At 39.0% G+C, this 13,108-nt stretch overlaps 1 protein-coding gene across 2 annotated transcripts in view; it reads right to left on the minus strand.

Annotated features, from left to right (window-relative positions):
- Positions 1–13,108, minus strand: part of UBE2Q2 (ubiquitin conjugating enzyme E2 Q2) — a 45,853-nt gene that overhangs the window by 5,608 nt on the left and 27,137 nt on the right. For both annotated transcript variants that reach the window (XM_068204412.1, XM_068204411.1), the window contains 3 exons: positions 6,987–7,071; positions 2,182–2,242; positions 61–151 (listed from right to left, as the gene is read on the minus strand). In XM_068204412.1, coding sequence (XP_068060513.1) covers positions 61–151; positions 2,182–2,242; positions 6,987–7,071 — 237 coding nt within the window. The remainder of the gene's footprint in view (positions 1–60; positions 152–2,181; positions 2,243–6,986; positions 7,072–13,108) is intronic.

The raw sequence follows: 13,108 nt of genomic DNA on the forward strand, positions 1-13,108 counted from the left end.
AGTAATTTTCTGTAGTAAGCCTCAAATTTAACTGCAGCTTTTCATGCTACAGACACTTACCTTAAAAGAGAAGTTCAGTAAAATGTATTCTACACCTTCTTTTTCTTTTAAGACCTGAAGATCACTATGCAGTGGGCTATCAGGATCAACCCTATAAAAGCAGCAGGGAGACCATGGATGAAGTTCATATTTTCAATACCTGTAAACAGTAGTTCCTCTTAAAGATTTCCTTAATGTAATTGTAGTTTAAGGTGAAATGTAGGAAATTCTGGCTCCTTTTACCCAGTAAAAGCTTCGTCATGAGATCAGCAGGAAAACTTGCTGCAATGTACAACATTCCCAATGCTATCAAGTGTTGCTTAAACACAGCACAAAATAAGCTGTTTATTGGAAAAGAGCAATTTTAATTCTCTTCAGTTCAGTTGTGTCCAAATAAGAGGGGAGAAAAACAGGAAGACTGTAGTCATCTTGTTTTCAGCATATAGTTAGTGAATCCTTTATGGAATATGTAATTGTAGTTCTGCTTCAGCTGTTAAAAGCAATCTGCATCAGCAGAAGTACTAAAGCCAGCAGCTTTTGCTAGGCAGAATTTCAACAACTGTTTCTTCCAAAATGCTGGTAGCAAACAGCCTGGCCATTAATTCAGACACTACTGGGTTAATATGACACCCTAGCAGCTTTTAAATAGAAGAGACTAGTCAAAAACACCTGCAGCAAGTCAAGGGAAGATGTTAAAGGGACTGAAAGGCCCTTAAATCTAATCCTCCACTACAGCTGAAAGTACAAAGTTATTAGATCTCATTTCAGAACTTCTTGTGCAGGTAGTTCCCATTCTGTCAGTGTGAAGTTATTTCAGAAAAAAAATCTTCCAGTGCTTAGGACCTCTCATTTCAAGCCATGGCTTTTGCTGGGCCAGTTCAAAGGGACTTGCTCCAAATAACAATACTGCTCCTTCCTCGTATGGGCTCTTTCCTCTGAACATCTACCCCTCACCTACTCTGCACACAGTGCATTTGTTTCCAGACACTTTTTACTGCAATAAACAAACACAACACTTCTCTCAGATGTTCTGGAAGGCACTTACTGCATGTATCCCATTTCCTCTTTTCTGAAGGCAGAAAATGAGACCTGTTCACAGCACTTGAACAGAGGTTTCAAATCCCTGCACATGGTTTGAGCACTTGGTTACAGATGTGCTCAATAGGAAAGGCCTCCAATAATGTGACACAGATTTCTCTGATGTGTCATTCCTGCCATTTTCAGCCTCAAAACCTTCACATGCCCATGATTACACTAAGGAAACAAAACTCTTTCAGCAGCTGGTGACCCAGTTTGCACAAGTCTGACCCCTAGGACAAGGCAACAATTCCTACAGGCAAGTCAACTACTGTGCTGAAACAGCCTCTGTCCTTATCCTTATCCCCCAGGACATCTCTGAACCCATGGGAGCTCTTTCATCCACTGCCAGATGCAGCAGCCACCCAGAACAGTTTGGGTAGGCTCTTCCTTTCTTTAGGGTACTGTTTAGGGATGCCAGCAGATGATCCTGTTACCAGGAATAATTTCACTCTAACACCTCTAGGATTAAAGTTACTGGACTGTGGATGTAACAAGGTGAGAGTTATGTACCGCTTTTCACTTGGTATACTAGGCAATGACAGAAGACAAGGAACATATAATTATATAATTCACATTTATGTGATACCTAAAAGTTTCAGTCCTATGTGTCTGTTTAACTGTAGAAATAAACAACTAATGACACTCAGTTCTGTTCTTGCCTACATCTTAAGTGCTACTAGGAGTTGGATTTTCCTGTAATTCAAAACAAATAAAAATAAAATCAATGCAAAAGTTCTTGAAAAGAATCTTCCTAATTTAAGGATGCATATTTTGGAGCAGTTTTAGAATTGAGCAGTAATGGCAGTTAATGCAATACACAGTGTTGGCAGGGAAAAGCAGGTCCGTCTTTTTGTCAGCTCAATTACTACTGTTCCATCTCTACACGTTTCTATGTATCAGAATTACAGCCACTATTTAGTGGCTACAATTACCATTACTGCTACTACTACTGTAACACACTATTTTATATACTATGGTTAGAGATACTCATTTATCAAAAGAATCTCTCCAGCAATAATAAAATAAGATTGTTCAGAACATGTAAAAACTTCATTAACTTACTTGAGAAGCTTAACATGCCATTCATACAAGCTGTCATTTACCAGTTCCACTGAATATATCCCTGTAGAAATATTAGATGGAATTAATTATGCACTAAAAGTGTAGATAGAAAACTTAGCAAAACCATTCTTTGCTTTAAATTTGAATAGTGTCAGCAGGTGTAAGCAATGGGTAGGACACTGATACTGAGGCACGTCCTTCCTCCAATAGCAGATGCACTTCTGAGGAGCTACAAGGAAAAAGTGTTTTCACTTCTATTAAAAAATTCCACATTAATCAATTTTTTTCTGATACTTAACCATTTCACCTTCAAACCTTCCACAACAATAAGTCCAGTTTGCTTATTACTCACTGTATTTTACACCCAGTACACTACCAACGTGTTTTTAAAACACTTCAGAACACAGTGTGAGTGTGCAGCGTTGTGTTTCATAGGTTCTAATCAGTACAGGCAGACCAGGACAGCATGCAGGACAGTGTATGCAGCAGAAATCCAACAAAAAGGAGATACAGCAGTGGATTAAGCACATTCCCAAAAGCTGACTGAGGAAGTCACAAAAGATGCATCTAAAGAATGGAATGGTCTGTGGGAACCAGCTGGTGACTTTCAGTGGCCTTATTGTTTTAAGCATGTTAAACAACAGTTGTGCAAGTGACTGCCAGGGAAGGACAGAAATTATCTGCCATTTTCTTATATATTCAAAGCTTCCTCTCTGCATAAATTCACAAGCAGCTCTGGAAAAAGCAATAGATCTTTAACCACCCAACAAGATTTAGAGCATGGTATCAGTCACGTACAGAAGTTAAACCTCCTCTTTCACAGAATATTCATGCATATAGACTAACCCACTACTATTAAACTTGTTACCTGGCCTAATATTTAACAGCATCTTTGTTCCTGACCTAATTATTTGGAAGCCATATATAAATCAGGAACCTGCCTAGGATTTCAGAAGGCAATACAACCACCAGATTGCAGTCACCACATTCTTCCTGAGGAACGGGGGGTATTAATTTCTGAATTATATTATTCTAGCATAATTTTACAGTTGAAGCTTATAAGCATTAGTACTTGGAGTACAGATGATATTTCTAGCTGTCCAGACACCATTATTTCTAAAGCATTTCAAAACTTAGCACACAAGTTAAAACACCCATGCTTGGTTCTCCTGAGTGCAACTAACAAGTGGGTACTGCAGCCACGAGCACAATTTCTAATTTTCCTGTCTAGAATAACAGTGTAGGCCTGAACACATACTCACTATGCTATCCATGTCCCTTTTAATCAGTAGTTACTTCAGAGACATGACATCTCTGTTTGAGGAGCAACCAAAGGAGCTATTAAGGCCTTTTTCCAATTCCCCAGATCCAAGGACATGATATTCTGAACTGACGTTAGTGCAAGTCACAAACTGTAAGAATTTCAATTTGCACTGCTCTGATGTAACAACAGAAGAGTTGACATTCAGAACTCTGCTCATTGTCAACTCCCATTAATGACAAATCTATTCCATTGTTGTATCCAGAATATTTTTTCCCCCTGCGTCCAAGTGGGAGCAAAGAATACTTATTACAGACAAGACAGTAAGTTACAGTAAGGCTCCCGACACCATGCTAAACAATGAAAGATCACAAGAGAACTTCCATCCCTTTGTTCACTCACTAAGCCTTCAGCCCCAGTCCTGCACTCCTTCCAGTTCTGAGCCTCCTGCTCTTAGCCACAGTTCCTGTCGCAGTCCAGCTCCAAGGCCCAGACACTTTGCCAGCTTCCCCAACAGGAAGAGCTGTACCTGAAAGAGTTGTACTGCATCTAAGCCAGAAGCTGCAGGAGGGTTCTTCAGAGACCGACTCAGCTCAGGACTGAGCCTTAACACCAGTGCAAGAACCTCCCGCAGCCGCTCAAGCAGCCAGGTTTTGAGCCAAACAGCATCTGTGTCTCCTCATGAGCAGCAGCAAGGGGGCTCCATGTCTTGATACAGAAGCTACTTAACAACATCTTCCAAAGCTGAGAGAGGGTGTTGTTTGGGGTTTTCTGAATAATCAGGAGGTGTTATTTGGAAGTAATTCACGTGCTTTTCTTGTAATTTTGACAGTGAGAGGAAAAAGGTTCCTGTCAAAAAGAATTTAACTTACTAACAGTAGTTTTTGAGAAGTCCTTAATTTAGAAAGTGAATCAAGGTCGGTTCCTCTTGCTTAAAAACAAGGTGGGGTGGAGTTTTTATTACTCAAAGGTGATAAAGTAAAAGAGGTGATCAAGGAAAAAGAAAACACAGAACCATGAAGCAAGCAAAAAAGTAAGAAATTGAAATGTAGAAAGAAAAGCAATTCCTTTCAAAACAGAGGCGACATCTTACTTAGGGCAACATTACTATATCAAAAAGTAAATCCCCACAAAGTCTTTGGATAAAAACAGGGAATTGAAGTCTATAATGAACTATATCTGAATAAAACAGATGCTAAAGATATGAACAGAAAAAAGTTCATTTAATATCCCCAAATTCTTGTTTCTTGCCCTCCTTTCCCAATCCCTTAAATTACATTAAGTCTTTTATGAATCTCCAATTTGATATGTGGAAATTAGATAATCTTGCTTTACAGGACTTGTGGTTCCCATTATCTGACAGGCTAATGAAACTAATTCACAACAGAGTATCTTAATCTGCTGGAGTGTTTTTTGCTCCAGTCAGCTCATGAGAAAATTATTTTTTGTTTCTTTAAGGGCAATTCTTCCCCTAGATTTCCCAGGTAGATAAGCAACTTTGCTGTTGAGAGCAAGTTGGTAATCTTTTGTTTGAACTCCAGCAGCATTGTTTCATTTGACAAAGGAAATTAATTTCTAAAATAGATACTACCTTGAATGCACAGCTACAGTTGAAGCCACTGTCTTTTAATATTGCTTTTTAATAAAACAGTCCAAGAGAAAAGAAAAAAATTAAAATACTATTGCTACAAGTATTATTCACTTCAGAACTCCCAGAATTGTTATACAGGCAGTCATAAAAACACAGAACTGCATGAAAACTAAATAAAGTGATCCTTACCCAACTAAAAATCAGCCTTAGCCTTTCTGGCTTGTCTTACAAAGAAATGAAAACAGCGTTAAATTACCTTGCAACAGTTACAAGAACCTGGAAGTTTCACAATGGTTCCCTTTGTGCATTAGTAGGAAGAAATTAAATTTAGGGTAAAATGGACCATGGGGCAAGTACTCTAACAAAAATGACATTAAAAAACCAATTACCATAGCCTGTGCTCATGGTGACAGTTACCTAACAAAAGGCAGAACTAGGCTATGAAAGCAGGAGTTTTGTGCAAAGGAAGAAAAAAAATTCGCTCAACGTCGAAGAATAAATGAAACCATAAGGAATGAATCCAGGTAAGTTTTATAACAAACAGCATAATTTTACTGGCAAAATGTAATAACTGTGTCACTTAGGATGGTGTTTCAAAGCAGAATAGCCAGCATCGTTGTAGTGTCAACCTCCACTTGACACTACTTCATTACCATGTTTTAGAGATCAACATGAGGCATCCAGTTGAAGTGTTTTTACATATTTCCAAAGTCATAAGCTCTAAGTTACTGCACTCACCCTTTAGAACCTCAGCTTTCTGTAAAGCTTAGCAAGATTTGCTCTTCCTCACAATTTAGAGTAAGCTTTTCTACCTCAAGATCAGTCTTTTGCAACTCGTTAGGACTTTTTATCTAAAGCCAAGAAATGGCATTATTAGAGAGCCTAAACCCTCCCCTCAAACCACAGCTAGCCAGGGGCCCTGGCTGACTCCAGTGGTACCATCACATGACTGAGCACCCCACAGCACTCTTTACAGTCTGGTTTGTTATAGCCAGCCTTAGCTCCGATCACCTAAACAAACCCAGAAGGTCAAAACCAGGCAGGAAAGCATCCCCCTTGACTTCACACAGATCTGCTTCCAGCTCTTCCCCTAGACCCACCAATCCTTTCCTTCCCGGAGAGGTGGTGATTGGGGCACATCGGCAAGCACTCAGCTGCAACAAAGCTAAAAGGAGGAGGCTGCAACAGATCGACACTAGGTCACCTCATCAAATCTCTACCCAGACATTTCACCACTGTCCCCAGCACTTCCACACATGAAACAACTGACCGAAAAGTTCAATATGACAAACCAAAACAGGAACCTATCGTCTCTTCACCTCTGTTCTTTTACACATGATTAAAATGGCATCGTCAAGCGAGGTTTAAGTCCACTAGAAATAAATATGGGCAGAACTCCAGAAAAGTGAAAGCATATTTAAATTTATACTGACTCTCTAATTAGGTATTCCTCCTGTTCCCACCCTGGCCTGCACCAGGGTCTGACACCTGGCTGCAGTGATGGAGTTGTCTATTTGGCAGAACTAGAGGATTACAACTTGCCCAAAATCTATGTAATTCCTATTTCTCATATGGTAACTCTCAGACGATTGATTATGCTGAATCCTTTGCTGAGCTACTTTAGCTACAGCTCCTATACGGAATAAATGAAACAGCCATCCACTACCTCAAGATAATCACTGGTCATTAGTCAAACCAATTTAAAATATAAGCTTGTTTTCCATTGCAATTCACATCATTATTGCAAGGAATCTATGTTCTGACTTTTCTCCACAAATAAACTTTGTGTAATAAAAGTATATATAATGTATCTATGTATTTTTAGATATGTGCACACACAAACATGCACGTATATACAAACACAGGACAACAAAACACAGAAGTTAGCAGCAAGTATTTCCCAAGAGGATTCATTTAAAATATCTTTTTAAAAGGGAAATCTGAGGCATTTACCTGTTTTATAACTCTGTGATCTATATATATCCCTGAGTTCTTTCATAAGTCGATCTGAAGCCTGAACTGACCCAGAGACTGCACCCTGAAATAAACAAAAAAACTCCAAATAAGTGAAAAGTAATATTTACAAACAACTTTACATTACTATCTAGAATGTATTAACAATATATTACTTTCTGTATGAGAATTAGGTTTCTGGAAAGTTAAATATTCTAGTGAGCAAAATCTACTCCAAAGAAACAAGGCCCTCCCTCTAGAGAACATTAACATATACTACTAAATACTATAGGTGATACAAACTTTTAATCAAGATAGAAGGTATTTTTCTGTAAAGGACCTAAATCTTTGGCATTTTAATTTCCAAGATGGATGCACAGTACATATCGGAGTGAAATATTAAATTTTACATTCTGCTTTAACATACTGGGAAGAAAAATAAACCTAATCCTAAGAGCAAGCCTCTACACATAAGGTTTTTTTGCTTTCTTAGAGGTACAGAGGTATATTTTAATTTGGTCATTGAAAAAGATACAGGAGTTGCTAAGTATCCACTCTAGAACAGCAGCTTCCAGAGGAATAAGATCAAGCAGCGAATTTAGGATATGCGGAACAAAAGCAATATTTATTGAAAGTGAGTGAAAAAAAATCAGCATCTACACAGAGGAAGACAAAGCTATGTAAACCTTAAAACACAAAATATTTCTTGTGACTCGTCATAGTTCTTGTGATTTATGCAGCTACGGCAAAATCTCTTTTGTTCTTTTAGAGTTTAGTTCTGTACTGCTCAGCACCTCCAAGCGAGAGAAGACTCAAAAGAATTTTCTTACATGTTATGCGATTACTGTGCTTATATATCCCACCCAAAATACCACTTTAGGTTCAAGTTACCACCCCAGACCCTGACCCTGTGACACTTGGGCTTTCACCACCAGTCTATTGCCTAAAGGTAGATTGTTCCATTGGACCTTTGCAGTTCCCTTCTGCTCCCGTTCTTCAGTCACTGCCACTGAAATACAGGCTAACATACAGAGCTCATCATCATAGCGGGGGGGGAGAAACCATGACAAAAAATAAAACTGCCCCACTACCAAATAAAAACACCCACCTAGGATAATTCAGCCTGTCTGTATCAAGTACTGAGTAAGTAAGTTGATGAGGCTGCTTTTTTACTCCATCTAAAAATTCAAGGATTCTTATTTCTTCAGTTTCCCTCCAGACACTATGAATGCCTATGAACATATCCCTTTTGGACAGAAGTGTCATGTTTGGAAGAATATGAAGCAACTGTGACCATTACCTAATACCCAAAACATCCTCCCTGTGTGCCTGAACTCCACAGTGATGTTTTATATTCTACAAGGTCTTAATTGTAGGACTAAATTACTTCTTAATAAAAATTAAGTATCAGTAGGAGTCACTTGATGGTAAAGCCTCCACATAGTCCTCTGTCCTCTCTGTCATAGTATCAAATAATACACACAGCTTCACACTAGAATCTATAGACTTTTCTTTTAAGGCTATTCATTTTCATACACCTTTGGATTTAATTAAGCAGATTTCTGAAATCCCACTAGTTTTTCTTAACAGACCGGTATGAAGGATGAACCTTGTAATTAAACATGCAAATAACAGGCAACTCCTTTCATCTGATTAAACAGAAGCCACATACAAACAAGGCTTCAGACAAGTAATTTCTCCATTTACTATGCCCCTCTCTATAGAGCAGTATCAGACAAAGAAGGGATTTCTCAAACACCACGTACATGAAATTTTATGGAAAAAGGTTGTTTATATGCAATATCTGCATATTACTACTATTTATGCCCACTATTTACAGATTAGCTAAAAAAGGAAGCATTACACTTAACCAGTTAACACAGCAGTGCTAATCACCATTCTTTGTAGAGTTGCTGTGCTTTGTGAGCATTAAGATTGAGACTCATCAATATGTTGAGTCTGAAGGAAAGACATTTCATAGACAAGTGTCAAGACTTTGGTTTTCTTCTGAATACAGCTGTGCAGATCCTTGCCCCTTCCACTGTATTTCTTACTAAAAGAAGGAATTTTTGTACACTTTCCACAGATTGTCAACCTATAAATATAGATAATTTAAGAACAAGTTAGATGGTCAAAGACATCCTATGGAAAACTCCCTCTCTCATTGCATCTCTATTGCCATCCAATTAAACTACTGAATTTCCATACATAATCTTGCAAGTTCATCTTGGCAAATGAAAATTTAAGTATCTTCTCTACTGGAGACATTTAAAAACCAAAGCTTAACACACCCACATCCCCCTGACTTCCATTGTAACTGCTGATAAATGAGGTGGTATTAAAGGAGTTAGTTGTAGCGCGTGTAAGCAAGCCTCAACACGCTTTGTCTTCGTCTTCACCCTTTTTCCCTCAGGAGTTTCTGGTTGGGCTGCTCACTCCTTATATAGCAGCATTAAATATAGTTACACTTGCTACTCTAAAGAATCAATGGACTGTAAACCAGTCATCTATAATCAGGAGAAAGAGGATAGCAAGCTTAAGTTAAGATGTTTAGCACAGGGGCTAGTTCTATGTGCTCTGAACTACCCTTGGAGGAACTTGGAGAGGAAGGCACAGCTAAACCTGATGGTAAGCCTAATGCCAAACACCACTGCTCTGAAGCACGTCTTCATTCTGGTGTCACTTGTGGGCTTTGGAGCCACTGTAAAGTGCAGTTTAGAAGAGAGCACGACTTGCATCCCACCACTGCACGGTACAGAGCATTGAGGTCAGTTTTAACTACAGTGATACTAAAATTAAAAAGTTTTTCCATAACTCACTACACGCAAGGTATAATTTCAAATACTGAACTCAGATATAAATAACAGTATCCTTCTGGAAAAGTGGGACTTGACACTCCAAGGGAGATAAAGTTCCCATTTCTCAAATTGTGACAGTAAGATTTATAGTTGCAACTGCCTCAGACATAAAGTGGTCAATCACGGGATCTGATGGGTATCTGTCATGTGGGGCTGATGCCAAGAGCAGAAAGGCAAAGCCATTTCATCTGAAGTAATTAAACGAGCTGCAGGACCAGACCCAGGTGACTTTTTGTGCCTATTTGATTACTTATTAGGAAAAAAAAGTCTCAATCATCCCACCCTGTACTAGCATATGTTGTAGCTCTCCAGAACATTGAGCAGGTAAGCTGGAGAAATCCCTGCTAAAAGAAGCAAACATCTATGTTGACAACATATCAGCTGCTGAGACCTGCAAATAACAGAAATCCCTGATCCAGGAATTCTCACAGCCAAAACTGTTGGACATGAAAAATATTCACAAGATGCACCACTACGAGCCTGTCTTGTTCTCAAACTCTTCCCCCCAAGGATGAGCCGCTGTTGGAAGCATGAAACTCGTGGTGCAGTTGGACCAGCACTTGCCATTGCCCTGCTCTACTAAGGCCACAGAGACATCAGGGGTTTCCTTTCCCCTTCCAGCCCTCAAAATGCACCCACAGCCTGCTCTCCTTCCCAAGTTATAGGGGATAGGAGGTGCAGTTCACTGCAGATTTTTATGCAAAGATCTGATAAGATCTGTTTTCTGTCTGATCAGAAAAACACTGTGAACACAACAGAACACTACAGGAAACCTCTTTGCTCAATAAATTTTAGAAGACTTAGCCACAAGACCAAAAATCACCTGCTGAAACAAAACATGAAAACTCCTCCAGGATAATGAACTGAAATCTAAAATAACCCAAAAAGAGCTAAAGAACCTAAGTTCCATTTGTTACTGAAGCTTCTCCATATTTGTGCAGAAGCACAATCATTCCTAGAAGTTAAAGTAGTTTCATACTTCCTTCAAGGATTAATCTAAAAATAGAAATGACACTCTAGATTTCATAAAATCTGAAGATGAAAGTAGAGACATTGGAGACTTCTGAAGGGAAGTGCTTAAACTCCTCAGTATGAAACAGGAAAAGCTAATAGCGTTATCTAAATAAGAAAGGCATTAATCTCTGAAATGACTATGTGGGGAGAGACCTCTGAAAGTTGTTAAATATTTGAAGTTAATGATTCCAGTTCAAAGACCTATTTTAACTACAGGAAAGCAAGTGGTTCTTTAAAGTTATTACAATGTTAAGAGGAGGATTAATTCTTGCTCCAAGTTACATACTGTACCAAAAGCCCAATTTATTTCCTGATGCCAACAAGAAGAATGGGATTAAGGATACTGCTAAGAACAGAACTCATTTACAAAATTAGTAAATACACATTCTTAACTTGTACAGCACACATAAACCCTAAAAACTCTTATGACAACATCTTGAGAAGCAGAAAAATGTCTTTAACCTATCAGGAATAAATGACAGTGGGAGTGCATGCACTGCTTTCCCATGTACAAGCCTTGAGCATGATCTGTAACTCCAGCCTGCACTGCAGCCAAGGGCAGAGAGGCCCATGGACCTGGGCCAAAGAAGATGGAAAGGAACTGAAAAGTCTTCTGGCTGCACTGGGCACCAGTCAAAGCCCTGTATTATGCTGCACATTCCCTTTTCCAACAAGCAGCATGTAAATGGCACGGGTTTGTTTTACTGGCCTCTGCTGAGGAAACAAAGTATCCCAAAGGGCTAAAAAACCAGACTAGTTTAGCCACAGCATTTATGTTTGTGAAACTCATAGTGTTCTCTAAGAAACCCAGTTGTGAGGGCTGTACAGATTTAAGTTTTGCCTTGTGTTAGGACACTCAGCAAACAACTGCTCCTAGAGCATGGTTAAATTCTATCAGAAACCCCCTGTTCTAGCAGCATGGAGAACCAATAAAGTGCAACTGGGCTAGCTCTTTCCTAGGTCAGTAACATAGCTATAGCTTTTGGTTCTCCAGCACCTTGGAGTAAACCCTCACAAGTCCTTGGAGAAATTATTTCAGCAGCACAGCTATTTCTGGTGACCCACAAAAATACCACAGTTCCTCGGCAGCAGCTGAATACCCTGTTCCCTGCACTCAGCTGACCTTGTTTATGCACCAGCATCAACGAGAGTGTCCTGGCATGAGAAACAGCTATTATGTAAGTTGAATCTGCTGTTGTCAAACAGAAAACCAGCAGTGCTCACTTCAGCTCCACTAAATGTGGAGGGAAAGACCAAAAGGAAAGGCAGTATTTGCCAAATAGGAAAAGAATAGATAGCAAAAAAAAAATCTGCAGTTTTAAGAGGCTTGCCACACCAAAGAAGAATGCTGACACTACAAAAATATTTTTTCTGTTCCACCAAATTTTAGATGATTGTAAAGCAAGCCATGCCTTTCAGGCTGCAAGAGGATATATTTTCCTTAACAATTAAAAGATTCCTTACTATTAGGAGTTTGAGTTATACACACAGAAACACACAAAACCTCACTAGGCATCTTCTCAAACTGTGAACATTCAAGTTGAAACAAAACCATTAAGTGACTCCTGTGCTTATGGTTAGTCAATTCTCAAAACCAGACTTGACTATACAGCCAAAGCAGTTTGGGACCTTATGTTTACCTGCTTTTAAACCCTGAAATGCCAATCAGGTTTAGGTTTTAAAATTTTAAAATCCTTTGGATGAAGCAGATCATAAACAGAAGTATTAAATTTCATGTTTTATACATTTTAAACCTCTATGAAACAAAAGCTTTGATTTCTTTGGGAGTCAGGGTAAATAAAATTAAGGTTGTACGACATCATCACACCCTGCTACATGCACCTTGGAAAAGTAGAAGTCTCTCTGGAACCTGGCACTTGGGACAGAACGCTTCTAAGGCTCTGGAGAACAAGCACATTTCTACACCTGCCTGCTGGTAAGATCACTCAGAAAACTGACAACAAACCTGCAGAGCTGCTGAAAGCCCCTTGCTTTATGCATGGCAATAAAAAAACTGCACAACAATCCACCACCCTTCAGTAATTTCCAGGTAGCACAGCTATTACTGAAAAATAAACTCATGCATAAAATGGATTTAAAGCACAGTTTTGCCAAGTATTTTGCCAAGTATATTTGCCAAGTCACCCATGACTTTTAACACAGGCAGTTTTAATTTTGGCTTTAGATTTTTTACTTTAATAAGGGTTCAGCAACAAAAGTCAAGCTCACAGCCTAGACTGTATTCTGCTG

This window comes from Anomalospiza imberbis, chromosome 13 (assembly GCF_031753505.1).
Source record: "Anomalospiza imberbis isolate Cuckoo-Finch-1a 21T00152 chromosome 13, ASM3175350v1, whole genome shotgun sequence".
Lineage (NCBI taxonomy): Eukaryota > Metazoa > Chordata > Aves > Passeriformes > Viduidae > Anomalospiza > Anomalospiza imberbis.